Raw genomic sequence first — 22502 nt, 5'->3', positions numbered from 1 at the left:
GTTCTGGACTGGAACGAAAACAAAACGGAAATACCGGGAGGCCTACTGTGGGACTGTGGTGGGGACCTTCAGCCGTTGTTATTCCACTTTATTGTTGGTTCGGTGAGTTGGGCCAATGTGAAGCTCATGCGTTGCATGGTGTTTTTTATGATCAGCGTGGTGAGGGAATACTTTGATTCCCAATTTAGCGGCTCGAAATTCTAAGAGTTCCCTGCTTCCTTAGCGTGATTAAAATGTTTGTTTTACCATTTCCGTGTATATTATATTAACACTCTCTGTACTTGCTGAATTTAGGCAGCAGATAGAAGTGGGTTTTCAAAAGGTGGTGCACCTGTTGCAAATTTCCCTGGGCACATCAATGCAATGACAATTGAAATGCCGTGCAAGCCATTATGACCATTAACCCGGTGAAGTAACACCTAATGCATGGTAGGTATGTGTATGTGATTGGGGCTTTACGACGCACTCAGCTGCTGAGGCTATATGGCGTCGCCTGCCTCTCACCCTGGCAGGAAGGGCGGGCACGCATGGTAGGTAGTACCACTATCTAGTAGCCAAGATAGTATATATCTTAGCTGAAGTCTGAGGGACATATGCTGTTCAAGGAGCAGGTACAGATGACAAATGTCTATGGTGTGACTTTCTTTGCACCTGGATACCACCAGTTGACCACAGATGTCCCAGCACCAGCAATCTGAGCTGTCTGTTTTGGCATGGACTGGGACTGGGGCTGGGCCAGGATGGATTACTTGCTTCATGTGGTGTGGGTCTGATGTAGCATGAGAAGCAAAGCAAGATATTCTTCTAAATTACTTAAAATTAGGATGGCAGTTATGCACTCGTGTTCTTAGTGCACAGCAAGCTTGTGGAATCATTAGTCTTGAAATCAGTACATTATGATGTGGGGGAAGGATTCTGCTCTTTTGTTTTTGGTAGATCTGCTGCATTTCACTCGCTGCTGTGAATGGTGGCCTCCAACAACTTGTACATTGTTGTAATGCTGATGTGGTTCCATGGACCAATGTTTGAATGCTTGAGCACCTATGTTCCATGCTCCAGCATCACAGCACACACCCTTCAGTTCATCACATGAATGCATTGGACATTTTAGAGTATCAGCATGGGGGAGTTTGCTTTTGATGCTCTTTATTTATGATACATGCCTCCTATATATGAAAACTCAAATAAGATGATTCATTGCTGTTTTTCATTGCACTCACTTAAATAACCTTATAATTTTGTGTTCATCAACTATATAACTTTTGATTTGTGTATGTTCCCAAGCCATGTGCAGGAATGTCATTAAGTGTGCTGAGTAGACACAATATCTGATACTGGGGGTGGCACCCAATATTTTTCACCACTGTGACACCAACAGAATGTTTCAAAGGCCTGCAGCTTTGGAATCATTCTAACTACACTTGTTTATGTGTAACTACCCAGTTAGTGACTGGTTTGTTAACTGGGTAATTGCAGCTAAACATTAGTTACCCTAGCATAATGTGTATATTTACAGTTGCCATCATACTAGACCCAGGCAACATTCATTCAGGTCATGGGGAAGTGAAAGTTTTTGCAAGAATGTGCAATGTTTGGCAAAGCCTCCTGCTCTTGGTATAACTGTGCTCAGTTACATTCTCTTTGGTTTTTCCCTTGCCTGCTTTCTGTTTATGCCACTTTCACAGCACTAGCTGCATTATAAGTGGCATCCCTCCTTCACAATAATTATTGTCTTCCCTTGTGTTTTGGTATGCACATGAACACATTGTTGCAGGCTGAGAGCTGATTTCTTTTTTCCTCTCAGCAGGCATCATAGCTCCCAAGTGAAAGCAGCACTATGAGCCGTGCCAGTGACCTTTTGTCGGCGGGCGTCGGTCGCCTTATTGAAGATCTGGCAGCTCTGATTGAAAATGAAGATTTGGCTGACATAGTTTTCCTGATTGGGCCGCAAGAGGAACGTGTGTTTGCACACTCCCTCATGCTCAAGGCCAGGTCAGTATACATCCACCTGTCCCTCCAGCTCTCTCAGTGATGGTTTGAAGCTGCTGCCAGATGTCAATGCATGAATTGACTGGGCTATGTGATGCTTTTGTCACACTAGTTATACCATGTTGGCTTTTTCAATAGTAAGATTTGAAGAACACCACATCTTATGTGTGGTGTGTACCACCTTATTTGATCCAAACAATGACAAAAATATTACATTATCAAAGCTAAGCCAGTGATGGCAAGGCCCGCAGTGATACAAACATGGGTTCCCTCCATGGTGGTTAAACTTGGGCTGGACCGCCGATGCCATCGAGACTTATGCCGTGATGTCATGCATACCGACATGTGTGCTGTATGACATGACATGACATAATGACGTGTATGACATATGACATCATGGCGACGTATGATGACGTACGTGCCGCAGGTGCCGCAGCTTCCAGCGCGTGGAGCGGAAGGAGGTGTGCAAGATAGCCGGTGGCACGGTGACGCCTGGCTCGCAGGGGTCCCTGACCGTCGTCAAGTTGCCCGCCTACCGGCCGGACGTCTTCAAGCAGCTCATCACCTACATCTACACGGGCAGGGTAAGCGACTGCCGTCCGTCGCTGACGCTCGTCGGACGCCGGCCGGCGCACCGGGGCGCGGACCGGAGCGGTGGCACCGACCTCGCTCGTCCACTCTGCCGCGAGATGCGGTCGTCTGTGGCATGGCGTTCATGAGAGAGTCCCTGGACATGCCTGGGGACTCAGTAAGGCTGGCGCCTTCGAGACTCTCGGCGCTGCAAGCTTTAGTTACTTCATTGGGGATTTACGACACACTCAGCGACTGAGGTCATATGACGTCACCTGCCCCTCACCCTGGCAGGATGGGCGGACACCGTGCAGGTGGAACCCCGTACCTTTGGTTTTCCAAACGTACAGCTTAGCCATTACATTACACAACCAGTGCCCTAAATTGTAGTCTGTGACTCTGGACGCCAATGAACCTAAGTTGTCCACCAGAACAGTGTGTGGCCCGTGCAGAGCGGCCAGGTGCTCATGAAGTCAACGCGGCGTGATCGGTGGTCTTTGCGGACCGTCAGGTCTTGTTACCCGTGCGTTAAACACGTGACCGCGACCCGTCAGGTGTCCGTGACGGATGACACCGCGCTGGAGCTGCTGGCCGTGTCACGTGCCCTCGGCATGGAGCCGCTGCAGCTCCACTGCGAAGATCACGTGACCTCGAAGATGTCCGTCAGCAACGCGTGCGCGTTCCTGGCGGCCGCCGTGCGCCTGGAGGACGTGACTGGTACGCCGGGAAGGGGTCGCCGCTGCCGCGACTGGAGGACAGCGAAATGGGAGTCAGGGTGACACTTGTGAGCCGTATGGGGCGTAGAGTTGAGTCGCTTTTCCGTGCCAGCAGGATTTCCCGCTCAGAAAATCCAATCACACCATCGTCATATTCATGTGAGAGCTATCGCCGCCTGCACTCAGCCCTATAAGCCGACAGACTGTGCACGGGCGATCTTTGTACGGAGATCCTCCGGTGTACTCCGCTGTTGTGGGCGCCCGCCTCAGCCGTCGTCGGGGTGGGGTGTACACGTATGGCGCGTGACCGCTGGCCCGGTGTGACCGGGCGGCTGACACCGGGCCGTCTCCGCTCTGACCTCACCTGACCCGCCCGCCCTGCTGAAGGTGCCCGGGCCCGGTGCAGGTGGACGGGATAGTCGCCACTAACCCTCTGTGGTAGACGTCAGGTAATGGGGCTCCGCTGCCTGGGATGCATGTGCGCGTGAGATTCATCGACTGTGCGTCGAGAGAATGCTGATGTTCCGCTTTGTGCGTGGCTTGTGGATGACAAATGGGCGCATGTAGCAGTATTTCGCTGTAGAGAATGCATGCGGCAAGGTAAAACTGCTCGCGGGCTGGACTGGCGAACTAACTGGTCTTGGGAAATTGGGCTTATTCAGGTGACTTTTTCATTATTCGGATTACAAATGCTGGGTGATTTGGTGCATGAGGCGTGGGCTGAACCCACACGTCTGGCTTGCAGCGCTTGTCATCTGATGACACAGGGCCGTCATGTTCTGCTTTAGTGCTTGTTTTGCATGGTATTCCTGGCATTTCTCCCCTAACTTTGAACGCTATGCTGTTACGTGGTGATAACAGGTACTTAACAACACCACAATAGGTATGTCTTTCCAGCTCCGGCTTGCTTTCATATGCTGATGGTTGTTTCCGTACTCTCGATTTGGCTGTGTTAGCCTTGGGCTGTTTGTTGAGTGACTTGATCTTTATAATATTATCTTCATACAGTGTGTCGGGGTTGTCCGACTCTCGTAACGTGCGCGAACACTCGCTCATATCTCCGGAGCGGGCTTGTGTAACCGAGCTGAGGCCGTTTTCAGGCGGCGAGGACGGCTCCTTCATCAACAAGTGCCTGTCGTTCATCGGCGAACGCGCCAGCGACTGCTTCAAGACCTCCACCTTCCTCAACCTGCCGAGGAACGCCATGATTCGTCTGATCTCCTCGGAGCAGGTGAGGCAACCCTCTCTCACTCGGGCCTTCCGCTGTGTATACCCTCCCAGCCTGACCTAGCGTGCTGCGTGGTCGGAGGCCGTCTGAGGGTCTGCGCTGACGTCTCCTGCCTGCCAGACAGTTACGAAGCTATTGTGTACGTCAGGAGTGCTTTGCTGTGTGTGTGTGTGTGTGTGCGTGTGTGTGTGTGTGTGTGTGTGTGTGTGTGTGTGTGTGTGTGTGTGTGTGTGTGTGTGTGTGTGTGTGTGTGTGTGTGTGTGTGTGTGTGTGTGTGTGTGTGCGTGCGTGTGCGTGTGCGTGTGAGTGTGCGTGTGCGTGTGCGCGTGTGTGTGTTTATTTGGACTTCTGATACCGCCGTTTTATTTTGTGATTGATTCGTGTCCTCTCGGCAGGTTGCCAGCGCGTCCGTGACGGTCCGTATCCCCTCAGCTGGTTACCGGCGCGTCCGTAACAGCCTGTACCCCCTCAGCAGATGACAGGCGCGTCCGTGACGGTCCTTATCCCCTCAACAGGTTACCGGCGCGTCCGTGACGGTCCGTATCCCCTCAGCAGATTACCGGCGTATCCGTGACGGTCCTTATCCTCTCAGCTGGTTACCAGCGCGTCCGTGACGGTCCGTGTTCCCTCAGCTGGTTACCGGTGCGTCCGTGACGGTCCGTTTTCCCTCAGCTGGTTACCGGCGCGTCCGTGACGGTCCGTATCCCTGCAGCTGGTTACCGGCACATCCGTGATGGTCCTTGTCCCGTCAGTAGGTTACCGGCTTGTCCGTGACGGTCCGTGTTCCCTCAGCCGGTTACCGGCGTATCCGTGACGGTCCGTGCTCCCGCAGCAGATTACCGGCGTGTCCGTGATGGTCCATTTCCCCTCAGCTGGTTACCGGCGCGTCCGTGACGGTCCGTGCTCCCTCAGCTGGTTACCAGCGCGTCCGTGACGGTCCGTGTTCCCTCAGCTGGTTACCGGCGCGTCCGTGACGGTCCGTGCTCCCTCAGCTGGTTACCGGCGCGTCCGTGACGGTCCGTGCCCCCTCAACCGGTGACAAGCCCGTCCTTGACGGTCCGTATCCCCTCAGCAGATTACCGGCGTGTCCATGACGGTCCGTATCCTTTCAGCTTGTTACCGGCGCGTCCGTGACGGTCCGTGTTCCCTCAGCCGGTGACCGGCGTGTCCGTGTCCCCTCAGCAGATTACCGGCGCGTCCGTGACGGTCCGTATCCCCTCAGCAGATTACCGGCGTGTCCGTGACGGTCCGTATCTCCTCAGCAGGTCACCGGCGTGTCCGTGACGGTCCGTATCCCCTCAGCTGGTTACCGGTGCGTCTGTGACAGTCCATATCCCCGCAGCAGGTTACCGGCGCGTCCGTGACAGTCCGTTATCCCTCAGCTGGTTACCAGCGCGTCCACGACGGTCCGTGCTCCCTCAGCTGGTTACCGGCGCGTCCGTGACGGTCCGTGCCCCCTCAACCGGTGACAAGCCCGTCCTTGACGGTCCGTATCCCCTCAGCAGATTACCGGCGTGTCCGTGACGGTCCGTATCCTTTCAGCTTGTTACCGGCGCGTCCGTGACGGTCCGTGTTCCCTCAGCCGGTGACCGGCGTGTCCGTGTCCCCTCAGCAGATTACCGGCGCGTCCGTGACGGTCCGTATCCCCTCAGCAGATTACCGGCGTGTCCGTGACGGTCCGTATCTCCTCAGCAGGTCACCGGCGTGTCCGTGACGGTCCGTATCCCCTCAGCTGGTTACCGGTGCGTCTGTGACAGTCCATATCCCCGCAGCAGGTTACCGGCGCGTCCGTGACAGTCCGTTATCCCTCAGCTGGTTACCAGCGCGTCCACGACGGTCCGTGCTCCCTCAGCCGGTGACCGGCGCGTCCGTGACGGTCCATGCTCCCTCAGCTGGTTACCGGCGCGTCCGTGACGGTCCATATCCCCTCAGCAGATTACCGACGCGTCCGTGACGTTCCATGCTGTCTCAGCCGGCGACCAGCGCGTCCGTGACGGTCCGTGTCCCCTCAGCTGGCGCTGGACGAGGAGCTGGTGTGGCGCGCCGTGCTGGCCTGGGCCAAGCACGGCGCTAACGTGAACCGTCCGACGGCTCAGTGGAGCGAGGAGGAGCAGGCTCGGGTGTGCGCCCAGATGGCCGGCGTCATCAACCATGTCAAGCTGCTGCTCATAGGTGAGCCACGCCCGCCGGGGCCGCTCGTACCGCCACGTGAGGCGCGTCACGCTGCTGGGCATGTGTGGAGCGTGCCAAAGCGGCATGGGTGGGCCAACGTCGGCGCCTGGATTTTGTTGATGGCTGATACACCGGTAATGTGCTGAAGTCGCTGCTCTTCATGAAAAACGTCATCACGCCCCAAACATCGGCTTACACTAGATGTGATACCAACGATATCAACTTACGTCGTAATATTTCAAACGTGAGATATGTTAGCAGTGCCTGGTATCTCCTTTGTGGGTTGCGCCTTGTCAACGGCTGCTTGATTTCGGCGACAAGGGAAGCTTTTGCCGCGGGCAACACTGCGGCGTGGGTTTGCATTGCCGTATGGATATTAATCAGCACCAATTTCTGAAATGGCTGGAGCACAATCTCCCCGTTGTTCGAATGACGTCGGCGACGAGACCAGCGTCTGCTCATCGAGCAGCGGTCAGGTTTGGGTGTGCTCTGGCTCCCATGCGACATTCGCAAACTATCCATGCGACGAAGTATGCTTATGATGAGCGCAAAACTATGTCGAGCTCGTGATATGATGATGGGATGGCGCCTCTCGTTGGGTTATAACTCGCCGTGATTCGCCGGCTGGCCGGCTGTGGTATTCTCATTAGGCTCGGAGCCATTATCGGCGGGTTTGCCCCGGGTCCTGGGCGCCCGTGCGTCACGCCGAACGACCCCCGCCAGGTGCCCCGCCAGCCACGTGGACCGTTACAACAGCCGTTTCGCTCCCGCTCCGGGCGAATGGTCGCCCCGGGGGTGGCGAGGCTGCCGCGCTGGGCGGGGCGGTCCATCAAATACAATTGCCGGCGGTGATTTAGACTACTGTTGCCGCAGCTGCGCTGTTGGATGCGAATGGTTGGGATTTCCCAGATGGTGAGCGCGTGCTGGACGACAATTCAGCCGGCTCGTTTAGATCCCCTGAGCGCCGCATAGTCGCGCGGCTGCTGCGCCCGTAAACCCGAATAATGAGCGTCAGCGGCCTCAGTATCCGTGGGGATTGGCTTCAGCGGGTTTCTCGTCCGATGGACGATAACTGAGACTCAAACATCTGCCTTTTGCTGATAGCGTGTTGGGGTGGTCCAGCTTCGCTTTTTGTGACGGATTCTCATGATATCGGCATCTTGTACACAGTCAGTCACTCGCTGTCCGGAGCACTCCGCACATTGGTGCTCCTGGTTCCGGCGTCTAGGTTTTGGTAGCTGTACCCTATCGCCGAGCATGTCCTTGATATCCCAGACGCTGCTCTCTGCTTTCTGATTACCATTGCCTGGCGTTACGTTTCTCCGGGTGTCTGGGCGTTCGGTCTGTTTGAGTGTCTGAGCGGCAGCGTTGTCTGCGATGTTCGTGTGTGGCCATGTGAGCGCCTGGTGTCTGAGTCATCTACGGCCTCGCCCTGCTCTGTTGCGTGTGGTGTGCGCCTCCGATCCGCCCCTCCCCCGCCTGTCGTCTGAGTCATCTACGGCCTCGCCCTGTTCTGTTGCGTGTGGTGTGCGCCTCCGATCCGCGCCCTCTCCCGCCTGGTGTCTGGGCCACTCGTATTTCCCCTTCTGCTTTGTTCGGTCTCCTCCCCCGCCTAGTGTTGAATTAGATCGTGTCTCCACCCTGCCCCGTTCCGTGCAGTGTGCAGCTCTGTCCCACCTCCTCCCCACCTGGTGTTGAAGCAGGTCGTATCTCCACCCCGCCCCGTTCCGTACAGTGTGCAGCCCTGTCCCGCCTCTCTCCCTGTGTGTTGACTGCGCCTCCTGCCTCCGCGTCGCGCCCGGCCACAGACAGCCAGGTGTTCGCCGACGAGGTGGAGCCGACGGGCGCCGTGCCGATGGAGCTCAGCCTCGAGCGGTACCGGTTCGCCGCGCTGCCCGACAAGTTCCGCCAGGAGCGCATGAACGAGGACAAGCGTCTGCAGCCGCGCGTCACGCGCCAGCTGTTCGCCGGCTCGCAGCTGCTGGTGGGCGCCGCCGGCGGCCGGCTGCAGCAGCTGCTCAGCCAGTGGTACGGCGAGCCGCGCCAGCGCTGGCGGCTGGCGTTCCGCGCCTCGGCGCACGAGCACAGCGCGCACGCCTTCCACCGGCTCTGCGACGGCCTGGCACCCACCTTCACCATCTGCCTGGTGAGGATCCCGCGCCCCGCCTGTGTGTGTGTATGGGGGAATGATGCCGTCAGTGTCCAGCGAAGCACGCGCCGGCGGCGGACGCGCGCCGTGTTTGAGCAGCTGATGCCTGCAGCGTCCGGGGAGGCACGGCCGCGCCGGTGACAGGCGCCGGGCTGGTGCGGAGCTGATGCCCTCCCTGGGCTGTGTGGTAAGGCGCACGCGCGCGCTGGTGACACGCGCCGGGCTGGTGCGGAGCTGATGCCTTCACCGGGCTGTGTGGTAAGGCGCACGCGCGCGCTGGTGACACGCGCCGGGCTGGTGCGGAGCTGATGCCCTCCCTGGGCTGTGTGGTAAGGCGCACGCGCGCGCTGGTGACACGCGCCGGGCTGGTGCGGAGCTGATGCCTTCACCGGGCTGTGTGGTAAGGCGCACGCGCGCGCTGGTGACACGCGCCGGGCTGGTGCGGAGCTGATGCCTTCACCGGGCTGTGTGGCAAGGCACACGCGCGCGCGCCGGTGACACGCGTGCACCGTTTTTGCACGTGATGCGGTCAGCCTCCCGACCTGACACCTGAGTAGTCGAACATGGCGCTTTGGGTTTTAGGCGCTGGGATATCAGACAGATGTGTTTTGTTTGCCTGCGCGTTTGTAGACGGCAAGTCTACAAACCATGTGTTGCTTCCTGCTTATTTGGCAGCTATTGGCGTCCACCGACCGCGGTGACCCAGCCGCCCGGCCCGCCCGGAATCAGTCGCGGTCCGCCCGCGTGAGACTCAGTGGCGAGCCACCGACGTGCGGGCAGTTGGCGGCCGCTGTCTTCATCTCTGCGCTCTCACTGCGACTGCCGTGGCTCTGTCTCCCCTGCGGTGCCGTCCGGCCGCCGCGGCCGTAACCGTTCGCGTTGTTGACGGGTCGCCGCTCGAGACGGGGCTGATCGGGCAGGGGAAGGGGGGGGGGGGAGGCGCTCGATCGGACCGCGGCGGCCGACTAATGACCGCAACGAAGGCCGGCTGCCGCCGTCCAAGTCCGTCCAAGTGAGGCTCCTGATGACCTGGACGGGCACGGGCTGACGGCTGTTGACATCAGCAGCCAGGTTTCAAGCGGTCTGCTGATGGGATGTCAGCCGGCCTGCTGATGGGGTGTCAGCCGGCCTGCCGATGTCGTGTCAGTCGACCCGCTAATGTGATACCAACGGACCTGCTGATGTAGTGTCAACCGACCTGCTGATGGGATGGCAGCCTGCCTGCTGATGGGGTGTCAGCCGGCCTGCTGATGGTGTGTCAGCCGGCCTGCTGTTGTGGTGTCAGCCGACCTGCTAATGTGGTGCCAACCGACCTGCTGATGTAGTGTCAACCGACCTGCTGATGGGATGGCAGCCTGCCCGCCGATGGGGTGTCAGCCGGCCTACTGATGGGGTGTCATCCGGTTTGCTGATGGGTGTCAGCTGCCTGCCTATGGAGCCGTCGAGCTAACATCAGCAGCCGAAAGATGTCAGCCTTTTGTCGGCGCTCAAACATCTGAAACTTTTGCTGAAGTATCTGACGGCCATCTGACCGAGCAGAGTTCACCGCCTGTGCGGCTGACCACGCCCTATCGCACGCCCCGCCGCGGCGTAGGCCGTTCCAAGGAGGCCGTACTCGCGGCTCTCGTGCGATCGGACGCTGGTGACCCCGCCGGGTGACCTCCTGTGTCGATATCTGCGACGCTGGCCCGGCGCCGGCGGGTTTACGGCCCGGAGCGAAGGGTCGGCCTGCGTCTGTCCAGGCCGCCTCCCGTCGCTAGACGGCCGCCGCCGGCCGTAATAGCCGGCGAGGGACGCCATCGCCGGGTGAAGAGCGTGCAGACGGGCGGCTGGCGGGGGCGCCATCGCCAGGTCGGGGACGTGCGGACGGCTGGGTCGAGAGCGTGCTGCGGCGGCGGCAGACACTTGGGAAGGGGTCAGTCGGTACTCAGGCAGGAAGAGGCGCTGTTGTGCTCTGAGGATGTCGCGGCGCACGGGGATTTCCGGACGAGATGTGTCGCACCAGAGGATCGTCCGTTGTGTCGGAACCCGGTTGGGTCGGGGCCGGGGTGTCCATGATCAGGATCGAGTCCGTTGATCCGTGACCGGGATTCGAACCCGCGACTGACGGGTGTCCTCGTCTGACGCCGGCAGGGCGAGCAGGGCCAGCTGTGTGGCGGCTTCAGCGACGTGCCCTGGGTCAACAGCGGCAACAAGGGCCGCTTCATCCACTCGGACGAGGCCTTCCTCTTCACGCTCGTCAACAACCAGGGCGTACTGCCCACCCGGTTTCCCGTGAAGAAGCGCATGTACGCCGTCTGCTACCACCCTCAGTGAGTGCCGGGGCTGCGGGGAGCTGGCCGCGCGCGCCGGTGTCCGCCACCCCGCTGATGTGTTGTTCAAAGGCCGCTCGGCGGGACTCCGGCACCTGTAATGCACTGTTTTGACGCGTGTGGCTTTGATATGGTGTGTTTTAGTGCGTTGTGGAGGTCCGTTTTGGATTGCAGCCGAGGGTACTGCGTTTGTGTGCTCTGTACAGGCGAAAGGTGTCGCTTTTCTAGCCAGTCTTATTATGGCTTTATCCGCCACGGTGGATTCTGTTCGTACAGTCCTATCCTTACATGCGCCAATGAAAGAACTGCATCCTTAGTTACAGGATAGTAATTAAGGATACAGTTCTCAGTATCCCTAGAACTCAGTCTGCAGCTGGAGCAAACCTATGTCACTGCGGTCGGCTGCGTTGACGGCCGGTGAGGCTTTCGCCCTCAGCTGACCCCGACTGACCCCGGTGACCCCGACTAACCGTGCTTACTCCCGTTGACCTCGCGGACCCCACTGACCCGTCCGGGCCGACAGGTGCGGGCCGATCTTCGGCGCCGGAGCCGACCTGTACATCTCAGACCGCTCCAACACGTCCGGCGAGAGCTACTCCAACCTGCCGCACTCGTACGACGGCGACGGCGCCTCGTCAGCCGTGCTCTTCGGCGACTACAGCTTCAACGTGGCCGACTACGAGGTGTTCACGCTGTCGGGCGCTGCCGGCCGGCCTGCCTGAGCCGGCGCCGGCCCGGCAGCGGTGACGCCGACCGTCGCCAATGCTCCGGCCGGAGCAGCCGCAGAGACGCACGGAAACGCGGCTGGAGCTCCAGCGCTTGGAACGCCGTCCGAGCCGCCGGCCGAGTCGCACTGGAGCCCGCTGGAGCGCCTCTGGAGTCCCACTAGAGTCCCACTGGAGTCCCACCGGAGTCGCTGAAGCGCCTCTGGAGTCGTGCCGGCGCGCCGCCCGTCTGTGACGAGTGCCGGCCAGCTGGTCCGATCAGGCCGGCGGCCGGCGGCGGCGGTGGCTCTTGTACATACGCGGCGGTGGCCGGTGCGGCCGGGCCGGCCAGCGCCCGGCGATCTCACTCCCCAGCGCGGTGCCGCAGGGCGGCGGCGAGCCGCGGCGCGCTGCCCCAGCTGTGGGCCGCGCTTAACGTCGGAGGACGCCGTGCTGCGCCGACGCGGCGAGGCGTCCGGGCCTGACCCCCGGTGGGACGCTGTCGTGACATCGGCGCCGCGGCAGGGACGCTCCCTCCCGCCAGCGGCGCTGTTCGGACCGCTGCCCGGGACGATCGTGGCACGTTCCGCCGGCCGGAGAAGCGTGTGAACGTGCCATGTTATGGAAGTTGCTATTCAACCGCTTGTCTGTCGCAGTGGTTGTGTTGGCTGGATTGGCTGTATGGACTGATTGCATTCTTTTATTTTTTATTCAGTGACATCGTGCATCGTACATTGGACCGAGGTATTAGGCTTCTCAATTCGCAACCATCTCAGCCATTCATCTTCATTTGGCTGCTCTGTTCACGTTTGGATTAGATCGCTTGTGCAAGTGGAGCGCTGGTGCTCTAGTACTCGCGCTCCATCGATGCGGGTGCGTCATTTCTTCGGCTTCATATTCATTGTTGAAGCGTGTACATACAGTCGTCAATATAAATGTGTACTTTCTCCAGCGTTCGTTTTCTGTGGTGTTGGCCGGCGATGTGCGCACGAAAAGTGACCGCTAGAAGTGATCAACGATAAACAGCGACGTGAGGTTCGACACGGTTCGGCCTCTGGCGCTGAAGTGATGCTATTTGGAGCACTGCAACGGTGAGACGCCTACCCTGTGGTTTATCCAGCAAATACACAAGGTACGACAGCGGGAAGATATAATGTAACTAGCATGTAACTCCCAGTTAGTAGCGAACGCCTGATGAGGGAGCAATCAATAAATCTATGTGTAACGCGATGAACATCGACCTGAGTGGCGGCGGGTGCGGGCGTGGCGTCGCACCGGACGGGACTCCCAAACACCACACCTCCGATCTACCCGCCCGACCCGCCCCCGATTCGGGGCTCGGAGGCCCCATCTGGCGTCAACTGGAGGCGCACAGCCCTTCGAAATAGCAGCTGATCTGGATAAGTTCGCTTGGCGCACCTGTGGCCGGCTTTCTCCGAACGTGGCCCGGTCGGCGCCACTTCGCGATAGGCTCCGCGCGCTTCGACCGGGCCGGCTGGCGCGCGAGGGGGGGCGGGGGCGCTCGGCGTTGCCATGGTGACGGAACACAACATACCCTGAGCCCTGACTGCATTCCAGTTACAGTGTTGTCACCTGGAAAGGGCGCTGAAAACGGTAAGACTTGTGTAAGGCTGCCAGTTCTGAAATTCGGAGTGAGTGCCGGTGAAGTAGGCCCAGAATGTATGTCAGTGTGTGCTGCTGGTAAGGCGTAGATGCGGGGGACAAAACACCCTGTGTCTGGAATGCTAGTCGTCCTGACCAGTACGCGCGTGTGTATGTGTGTGTATTCCTTCAGTTGCAAGCTACATTTGCCGTAGGAAACATTGTTCTGATGTGTGCATGCTCTCTATCACCTGTCTGAATTTGCTTTGGAAGCGTTTACATCTACCGTACTCGCGTGTGCATACATTGCCTGCTGTTCATATCGCTCTCTTGCGCACTTCTGAAGGATTTCAGTGAGCATGGAAGCAAAAGTGGATTGGATGCTGTTGAAAATACTCTCGCAATAGCGCAGCACATAATCGCCATAGGCTACAAATTCGAAATGCGTGCATTGCGAAACCGGATAACATCACAGGCGGGATTACTGCTATAGACCACCGCTGTGAACGAGCCTCGTCCCCTTACATTCCAAGAGATGGGGATGTAAGGCGCCGGGCGATCCGTCCTGTAGCACCCCTGCTACCAAAGCATGCCCGTTTCGAGTTAAAACCCGAGCACACGATGCAGATCTGTTCGTTATTACATGACACGCTTGAGGGTAGCTGTGAGCTACTGTTTATCAGGCACTGGAATGCGGCGAACTGCCGGCAGGTGGCAGCATGTCCGGCTTCAGCCGACCCGGCACCGGCGCCGCCGGAAGGCCCGTGTCCGGATTTCAGGCGTACGACCCGGACCGGCCCATGACGTCACAGTCCCGACCTCCCACAGGTATGCCGGGGGCTGGTCTGTGAGTCAACATCTAGCTACAGTGAGCGCGGGGACGGCCGTCGGTTTGCCGCCGCAGCCGTGTCAGGATTGTCAAGGAGAGAACATTGTATTACAGCTCCATGAGTTTTAAATTTTCTCATGCCGACAGCGATCGGTTTGCAGTATGCCGGGGGTACTGGTTAAACAACGTATTCAGACATACATGGCCATGTGGTCACGACTTGCCGTTTCAAGTCGTGCTCACGGTCACGAATCACACTCGTGACCGTGACCGTGACCGTTACCGTTACCGTTACCGTGACCGTGACCGTGACCGTGACCGTGACCCGCCGGCTTAAGGCGTCGAGCTTTCACAACATATCCAATGTTTGCCTGATCACGTCGTTTGACCAGCACCCCTGGCATACACCGGGTCGATTTTCGTCAGTATGACAAGTCCAAAGTCACATGCTGCTAGACGAGGGGCTTGAGGCCCTTCTTGCTCACATCGAGACACTTCCCGGCTTTCTTGGCCAAGTGCTCGGTTCATCGGCAGCCTCAACAGTCTCTATCGCTGGCATTTCACTAGCACGTGCTGCAATAAGGGGGACACCATTTCAGCCCGACGACATGCAAATACTTCAGAGTCCAGTCACGGACGCTGGCGGGAAGGCTGTCGGTCGCGGCTGTCTCGGGCGTGCGGCGTGGGGTCGGCCGGGAAGCGACACATGCACGCAGTGCGCGGGAGGCAGCGCGAGGATTTCACGGCGCCTGTGGGCATTTATCGGCAGCTGACGCGGAGGGTGGATTCACATTTTCATTGATGTTCTGTTGCGCACAACGACTTGATGCGGGTTAAAAAGGTCGTAATAAGCATTGCAGAACTGCTATTGACTGATTTCCCTGCGATCTTTCTTGTCCTTCCCGGGCAGAGGAGCATCTGGGTTCTAAGTATGATGAGATGGCCGTCTTATCCCGCATTTATCATCCATTTTGACTGGGTCTACGGGCGATAGACGATGACGACAGGGATAATGCTCGTTTCGAGCCTTACGGTCAGTGTAACAGGATATGAAACTAAGCATGAGGGTAACCGGGGCAGTTGCACGAGACGTACAAAAGCCACATCTCATTATCATTTTAGCTGACTTCTCCACTTCATCCTGGTGCGATACTGGCTGTCGTGCTACTTCGGTGCGGCACATTTGCCATCATCAAGTTTTTGCACGTTTTTAGGTCACTTTGAAGGGATGGAAGGATTTTCGGATCGACCAACAACTGGAGTTGCTGGAAGTCGACCAGTTTCCGGCTATCCAGGGTCTCCGATGGACCGGCCCATGACTGGAGCCGGTGGAAATCGACCCGTATCCGGATATCCCGGATCTCCTATGGATCGCCCGATGACCGGCGTTGGCGGAGAGGGAGGTCCTGCTACCGGATATCCTGGATCTCCGACGGACCGACCAATGACTGGAGTCGGTGGAAGCCGTCCCGTGTCTGGATATCCCGGATCTCCCATGGACCGACCAATGACTGGAGTCGGTGGAAGTCGTCCCGTGTCTGGATATCCCGGATCTCCCATGGACCGACCAATGACTGGAGCCGGCGGAAATCGACCCGTATCCGGATATCCCGGATCTCCTATGGATCGCCCGATGACCGGCGTTGGCGGAGAGGGAAGTCCCGCTGCTGGATATCCTGGATCCCCGATGGACCGACCAATGACTGGAGTCGGTGGAAGTCGCCCCGTGTCTGGATATCCTGGATCTCCCATGGATCGGCCGATGACTGGAGTTGGCGGGGGAGCACGACCGATCCCCGGATATCCGGGTTCTCCGATGGACAGGCCAATGACCGGGGTTGCCGGAAGTCGACCTGTATCTGGATATCCCGGATCCCCTGCGGATCGACCGATGACTGGAGCTGGAGGCAATCGACCTATATCCGGATATCCTGGATCGCCTGCGGATCGACCAATGACTGGAGCTGGTGGAAATCGACCCGTGTCCGGGTATCCTGGATCGCCCACGGATCGACCAATGACTGGAGTTGGTGGTCCTGTATCCGGATACCCTGGGTCCCCAGAAGATCAAACAATGAGTGGGGCTGGTGGAGGCACGAGACCGGTTTCCGGATATCCTGGATCTCCCGTGGATCGACCGATGACTGGAGTCGGTGGGAGCCGTCCCGTATCCGGGTATCCGGTGTACGGGCAGAACAGGCCCATGACCGGTCAGCGGTTTCCCATGGATGACGAGGACTTCCCTGCACAGCAGGTGGGTCTCGACCGCTTCAACGGGGCGGCGCATCGACGAGTGGGACTGTTGGTGGCTTCGCTCACCGCACCACCGTGTTGCCCCAACTCCGGTGTCAGAGTGTTGATAGAGCAACATTATTCTTCCTTCAACACGATGAGACTTGATATCAAAGCATAGAAGCCACGTTTTTGTTCTGGTGTGGATGCATGTGTATGGTGTGGATACATGTCGAAAATGGGTGCCATTGTACTTGTGCCACTTAATTGGTTGAATGGTGTCAAGGCTGCTGCCGCCCGTGGTGCAGCACATGTACGGTTGTCTAGTTTTTGTAATTGTTACGGCAATTCAAAATCGTGGCTCTGGCCACCAAAGACGGTTGATAGCTTCTGCACTGATTATTTGCAACTGATGTGCACCACTCATCCACCACAGTCTCCGGATCCACCACAGTCATCCACCACAGTCATCCACCACAGTCTCCCCCCCCCCGGCCAACTCTGACTACCGCCTGAATCTGCCCATCCAGATCCATGCCTGGCTCACATGGATCTGGGTGGGCGAGTGGGCCCTGCAACCTCACCCCGCGTGCTGGCTCCAAAATGACAGCCTTGTGACATAACCTAACTGGACAGTGAGGGACGCTCCGACCCGGCGGCCGTGACAGCCGAAATTTACCCCAAACTGCATCCGCGCTGCAGTAGGAAACGTAGTGCAAACCGCACGCGTACTGACAGTCGTCCCAGGCTGCTCTTCTTCGAACCACCGCTCTCGGGCCTCGGTGATCGCGCCGACACGCGCGGTCGACTGTTGCCCGCGCCGCCGACGCCGCTGCGGCCGCCGCGGCCGCCGTCCCTCCGCTGGGAGTGCCGATAAGGACCGGACAGTGGACAGCATAGCTGTCCAATGGAGCTGCGGAGACTGGGCCACGACCCCGCGCGCGGTCGGTCCCCTCTTGCGGCCGGCCGGCCCTGGATGTCGCGCGTGGGGAGGAGAGCCTCGGGACAGCGGACAGGTCGTCCGCGTGCGATGGAGTCCGAGGGCGCCCCTCCCGCAAGGCACGCTGATGTCTCCGCTTGAAGACGGCAGGGTGGCAGTGGTGCTGAGGTGGGAATGGGTGCGTCGGCATCGTGAGATACCCGCAGAAACCACACAGCGATTTAACTAACAGCGTATGATTGCTGGCTCCGGGGGCGTACATACATTGTCGCTGGCTCCCCTTCGTGATCAAACTAGGTCGATCAACGGATCTCATGACCCCGGTAATGACAGTGTTATCCGATGCACCGTTGCCATGGCGACCGCGGGACTCGGACGACGCCCCGGCCGCCATGGCGACCGCGGCCTCCTCTCACAACACCGTCGCGCCGGCGGCCGTGCAGGACCGGCCGTTGACGACTGTGTCGGCGTCGCGTCCGATGACGATGGCGGGGCGGCCGGGCACCAGCCAGCCGGAGTCGCCCTGGCGTGACCCGGAGGCCGAGCAGTGGGAGGAGCCGCTGGTGGACCGCGCCGCCATGGCCGGCTCCCGGCCCGCCTCCGGCATGTACGACCGGCCCAAGACGGCCGGCGGATCCAGGTGAGCGCGGCGCACGGGACGCGGCGCCGCAGACGTTCCTAGCCGTGCGGTCCACCCACGGCGGCTGCGGAGCACTCTGTGTGACACGCACACAGAGCGCCTTTTTTGCCCATTCGCTTTGCAAATTGGGTTCATGCCAGGAAAAAAACAATCGAGGTAACGAGGGCGATGTGGGTGTAATGCTTTGGAGCTTGTTGTGGCCTCAGCGGAGCGAGTGGGTGCCTTTTATTGCATTCACCGCCGTGCTGCAGCGGCCTCGGCAGCGCATGGCCAGCGTGTGCAGCTCGCCTCGTGCCGTCAAGCGGAGGCATGAGCCGGCTAACCTGATCACGTGACGTGCCATTCGTCAGTGCCAGTGTGGGCCGGAGCCTTCAGATTTGGTGTGCGGTAGCCGGCCAGGAAAGTCTCCGGAGACTTGGCTCCGGACTTTCGGGCGCATGCCGTTGTGACAGGTTTGATATTCGGTCAACGGATTGGGGAGGGGGGAGGGGGCAGCTTGGATGTTGTAAGGGTGTAGCAGCAAATTGCTGTACCGCTGATCCACCTACCCCTCCCCACAAATTTTCCACATGACGTTATGTACTTAATTTTTCAAGGGAGCCCGCTCCCATTCAAGACACCAAAAAACTGGTGGAATTTTCTTGCTGCTCAATTGGTGTCGTTTTTCTTCTCTGTTTTGAGAGGGATGTGACCTTGAAGCTTGCCTACATGATATCCCTACCTGTTTTTTGCCTTGTTTTGGTACATAGCTGGTAGTTGTGATTGTGCATAGCTGATAGATGATACTGACAATGCATAGGGGCTGGAGACACTTTGAATAACGACGCATTTTTATAAACCTAACGTACTCCAACTATTTTCCGCGCGTGGTCGCAACATATGCAGTAGCCACATTCCAGTGCGACGCGGCACCAGCGCATCTTTCTAAACACCATTTGCTTGCGTTCGGCCCAAAGATGCTGAAGAATGAATGCCTAAGATAAAACATTACCAGCGAGAGAAATGAGGCATCGGGCCAGTGCTTGCCACGATGTAAGTAAGCGGAGTAAAAATGCTACTTTTCGTTGTTGCTTATTCGTAAGGGGGTAGGTCATCGAGCTCCCTCGGTTGGGACTTTGTTCAGCAGTACTGCTCACGTGAATCTAAGCCTGAATTTATTGCGTAAAACGCCACTGGCCGAACACCACCTAAGATGTGTATTAGCCAACACCGTTTTCGAGAAAAGTTGCATTAAATTTCGGTTCAACCAGCGCACGCCATCGGCGCGTGCAGATGATCACCCAATGAGGCGGTGGCCGGGTCTGGCGTCGAGACACGTGCTGTGGTGATCTGCCCGAGTTTCGACCAAGGCGTCTTAAAGTTGGATAACCCTAGGTTGGTTCAGACTGAAACGAGCACAGATCAGCCGCATAGAATTGACAAAAGCAATTTCCCTCAACAACTTAAATACAAAACTATATCAAAGGCGCTGACCGTGGCATACTCCAAACTCGAACGGTGCTTCTCACCCAATTACGCATCACGCAGTGCTGCTCTTTCTTGCAGGAATTGCATTTGAAAGGCTGAATAAGTCACTGCCTTTTTATAGATATTGCTTAAATAATATTTGATCACTGTTTACTGCTGTTGTGCGCTCTGTTTTACCAAAATCAGCCAGCATTGCTTCATTCGAAACGGTATCTACACCTTATCGGAACAGTGTTATGCGTGTAGCTATTGTGACTCGGAAACATCATAGCTGTCGGAAGCATAAAAGTATTGCATACTACAAAATTTTGTTTCATGGACAGGTATCACTGCCATCAGTCCAGCAGCCTTGGGTGATGGTTTACCGAAGCGAGGCTGTTTGTTCTGAATTGTCAATTTACGTTCGATGGAGGCATGGTGGCATTCGATGGTGACATTTGTGAGGCACAGAGCCAAAATCCGTACATTGTACATGCCGGTCAACACATGTTCACCCAAACAGTCACATGTTGCTCATCACAATCCCCTGCACAATACTTAAACGTGGCTCAAACTGCGCAATCTTGCGAAGCATCACAGATTTCCCTCAAAGCAGCCATGCTCATCGCACCTGATCTCATGAAAACTATGGAACCACCATGCACCCGAAATGTTGGTAAGATTGCGGGGAGTGGGGCTGCAAGCCGCATGGCCGCGCTTACCAGCACGCACGCATACGCAAGCACCAATGCTAGAAAGACTGTGTTTAATAGTGTCCCAATGCACATCGTGCCTGCAGGCCTCAGAGGGTGCGCCTGCGCCGACACACATACAGTCACCAGACGCTCTCCACCCACGATCCGCTGGCTGTTATCAGCTGTTATCACTGCACACAAAGCCCGTGAGCGAGGTGGACCCGAGGCTCTCGCCTGTTTGCTTCAAACATATGCTGAGCGCGGGCTCGTGACCGAACTACTCGCGTGGACCATAACCTGCGCCCCCCCCCCCCCCCGACGGTGCGCACGGCGGCAGGACGGCGGCCATTTGCACGCCGAGCGACGTCTCTCATTAATGAGTTGCCTGTGGATGTTCGACAACTGAACTCAGTACGTTTTAAGCGCGCTGCCAGGTCCTTTTTGTGCGATAAGGAAGTCTCATTCTGCTTATGCGCGCATACATTTGTGCGTTCATTATCCCTTATCACTTTCCATTGTTTCTTGACATACCGTTTTGTCTGTCAGACTAATGACACGTATGTGGACACGTATGACACGTATGTATGTGGAATGTCAGCTAACACCAAATGCAACATAAATGCTGACCGGGCGGCGGCTGCGTCCGCCAGACCGGCGTCGGGTTTCGTCGCCGGCGTGGACGCCCCGTCGGGCCGGCCGTCCACCTCAGCCGTGCGGCCGGCCTCGGACCTGGACCGGCCACAGACGGGCGCGGCGCGCAGCCGACCCGCCACCGGCGTCGGCGAGAGCAGGTCTCTGGGCGGCTCGCGGCCCATGACCGGCCTCTCCAGGCCGCCCTCCGGACTCCAGGTCAGGTCGGGTCGGGTCAGGCGGGCCACGGTCGACTGAGGGGTGTTCTGAGTGCCGTGCACGACGTTTCAATCTCTCGCAACTGCGGCGAGGAAGCCGGAACACGGTTGATAGTTCACATGGATTCCAGAGAGTCAGTTCGTTGTCGTGGTTCATCGCTTCCAGAGAGTCAGTTCGTCGTAGGTCCGTGCCGATAATTTAGGTACTCTTAGAACGCTGACTCGAGAGAAAAGCTGAAAAGCTGCACAGTTGCCCGAATGATTTTCGACATCTAGCTTGTTTACAAGTGTACATGCAGGTATATACAGTTCATCACGATGCGTTTGATATCTCACTGTGACTTCGGGCAACACGTCGAATATCGCTAGTAGTGTGTTTGTGGCAATTTAATGTGTGTGTAGATACAAAAGAACAACCACATGCTACGCCGACTTATCTGTCTACGCTAGCCAAAACGTTCATGTTTTTTGCTGCAAGTGAACGTCGTTCTGGTAAATCAGGACGCGTATGCGTACATTATAGAAAGCTATTATGGCTGAGCGACCTCACTACCACCTATTAGGTGCTTGCACCGCGTATGCATACAGCAAATGCGGCCGAAAACATGTTTTCCCATCGGTTCCACATTTGTACTTCGAGTCGCCGTGAAAGACACTAAGTTTAGTTTTTTCATGCTGTTTGTGTCACGCGGCGGACCGCTGATCGAATCGCGCGTTTGCATGTATCGTCGCAACGTCCGTGGTATGTGGGCGAGACGGCGCCGCCGGGACACGTCGGCCGTGTTGTGGGCGGTAGCCGTGGCAGTGCGGCGGCGGCGTGGGCGCGACCAGGTGCGCGCCGGCCGGCGGAGCAGAGCCGCCGGCCGCGGTGGGGAGAGGGTCCGCCGGCGCTGCAGCCATGCCCGTCTCGTTCCAGAGCATGTCGGCCGGCGCCTCGCGGCCCATGACGGGCGTGTCTCGGCCAGTGTCCGGCGCGCTGGGCCAGGACAGCCGGTCCTTCAGCGAGAACGCACAGTGGGTGAGTGACGCCACGGCCTCGGCCAGAGTGCCGGTGAGCGTGCGAGGGAGTACTCGGTGAGTGATGAACGGAGCTTCGGCCAGAGCCCGCGGTCGTATCTCCGCCTTTTGTGAGATAACTCACCGAGTAAAAACTGTCCAAGTATGCACTGGTTGACTCGCAACATAAATGAAGCGCATGCAAAATGCAAGCGTTTGGCATTCAGCGATGTATTTAAGTTCAGGCGCGCAGCCTTTTGCCTCCTTTAGGAGACCGTTTGCGACCTGTCTGAGCGTCGCATCTGTGCAGCCTCCACCCAGCCGTGACGGCCTGCCCGGCGACGGCCAGGACGGCCGCCCGGGCACCTCTGGCCGCCCGTTCTCAGGCGCCGTGGGCGGCCCGCCCGGCACCGGGTTCCGGCCGGCCACGCAGG

At 58.0% G+C, this 22502-nt stretch overlaps 1 protein-coding gene and 1 long non-coding RNA gene across 4 annotated transcripts; both read left to right on the top strand.

Moving 5' to 3' along the window:
- Window positions 1–14: 14 nt before the first annotated feature.
- On the top strand, window positions 15–12116 carry LOC119099138 (kelch-like protein 7). 3 transcript variants are annotated; one of them, XM_037222235.1, is made up of 9 exons: window positions 15–102; window positions 1805–1992; window positions 2417–2573; window positions 3114–3276; window positions 4376–4506; window positions 6516–6675; window positions 8484–8821; window positions 10958–11136; window positions 11660–12116. In XM_037222235.1, exons 2-9 carry the CDS (start codon window positions 1838–1840, stop codon window positions 11856–11858), a joined length of 1482 nt encoding a protein of 493 aa, XP_037078130.1. In that variant the 5' UTR covers window positions 15–102; window positions 1805–1837; the 3' UTR covers window positions 11859–12116. The 3 variants fall into 3 exon arrangements, with proteins under 3 accessions (XP_037078130.1, XP_037078131.1, XP_037078132.1); XM_037222236.1 differs by having other exon boundaries at window positions 43–102; window positions 1808–1992; XM_037222237.1 differs by lacking the exon at window positions 15–102 and adding an exon at window positions 361–429.
- An 8889-nt stretch (window positions 12117–21005) lies between these two features.
- LOC119098571 (uncharacterized) lies at window positions 21006–22482 on the top strand. Its single transcript, XR_005094261.1, has 3 exons — window positions 21006–21073; window positions 21989–22090; window positions 22418–22482. It is a non-coding gene; the product is annotated as an uncharacterized LOC119098571 (long non-coding RNA).
- The last annotated feature ends 20 nt before the right edge of the window (window positions 22483–22502 follow it).

The sequence above is a fragment of the Pollicipes pollicipes genome, unplaced genomic scaffold (assembly GCF_011947565.3).
Source record: "Pollicipes pollicipes isolate AB1234 unplaced genomic scaffold, Ppol_2.1 Scaffold_4740;HRSCAF=5597_pilon_pilon_pilon, whole genome shotgun sequence".
NCBI classification, from domain to species: domain Eukaryota; kingdom Metazoa; phylum Arthropoda; class Thecostraca; order Pollicipedomorpha; family Pollicipedidae; genus Pollicipes; species Pollicipes pollicipes.
Note: the sequence above shows the minus strand (reverse complement) of the source record. Positions and strands in the feature narration are given on the sequence as shown.

What these genes read in the sequence shown, in the direction of transcription:
- LOC119099138 (XM_037222235.1), top strand. Translation starts at nt 1,838, where the DNA reads ATGAGCCGTGCCAGTGACCTTTTGTCGGCGGGCGTCGGTCGCCTTATT. An exon ending in GCGCCTGGAGGACGTGACTG is followed by an intron (nt 3,277 to 4,375) that starts GTACGCCGGGAA and finishes GGCCGTTTTCAG; the next exon opens with GCGGCGAGGACGGCTCCTTC. An exon ending in CCACCTTCACCATCTGCCTG is followed by an intron (nt 8,822 to 10,957) that starts GTGAGGATCCCG and finishes TGACGCCGGCAG; the next exon opens with GGCGAGCAGGGCCAGCTGTG.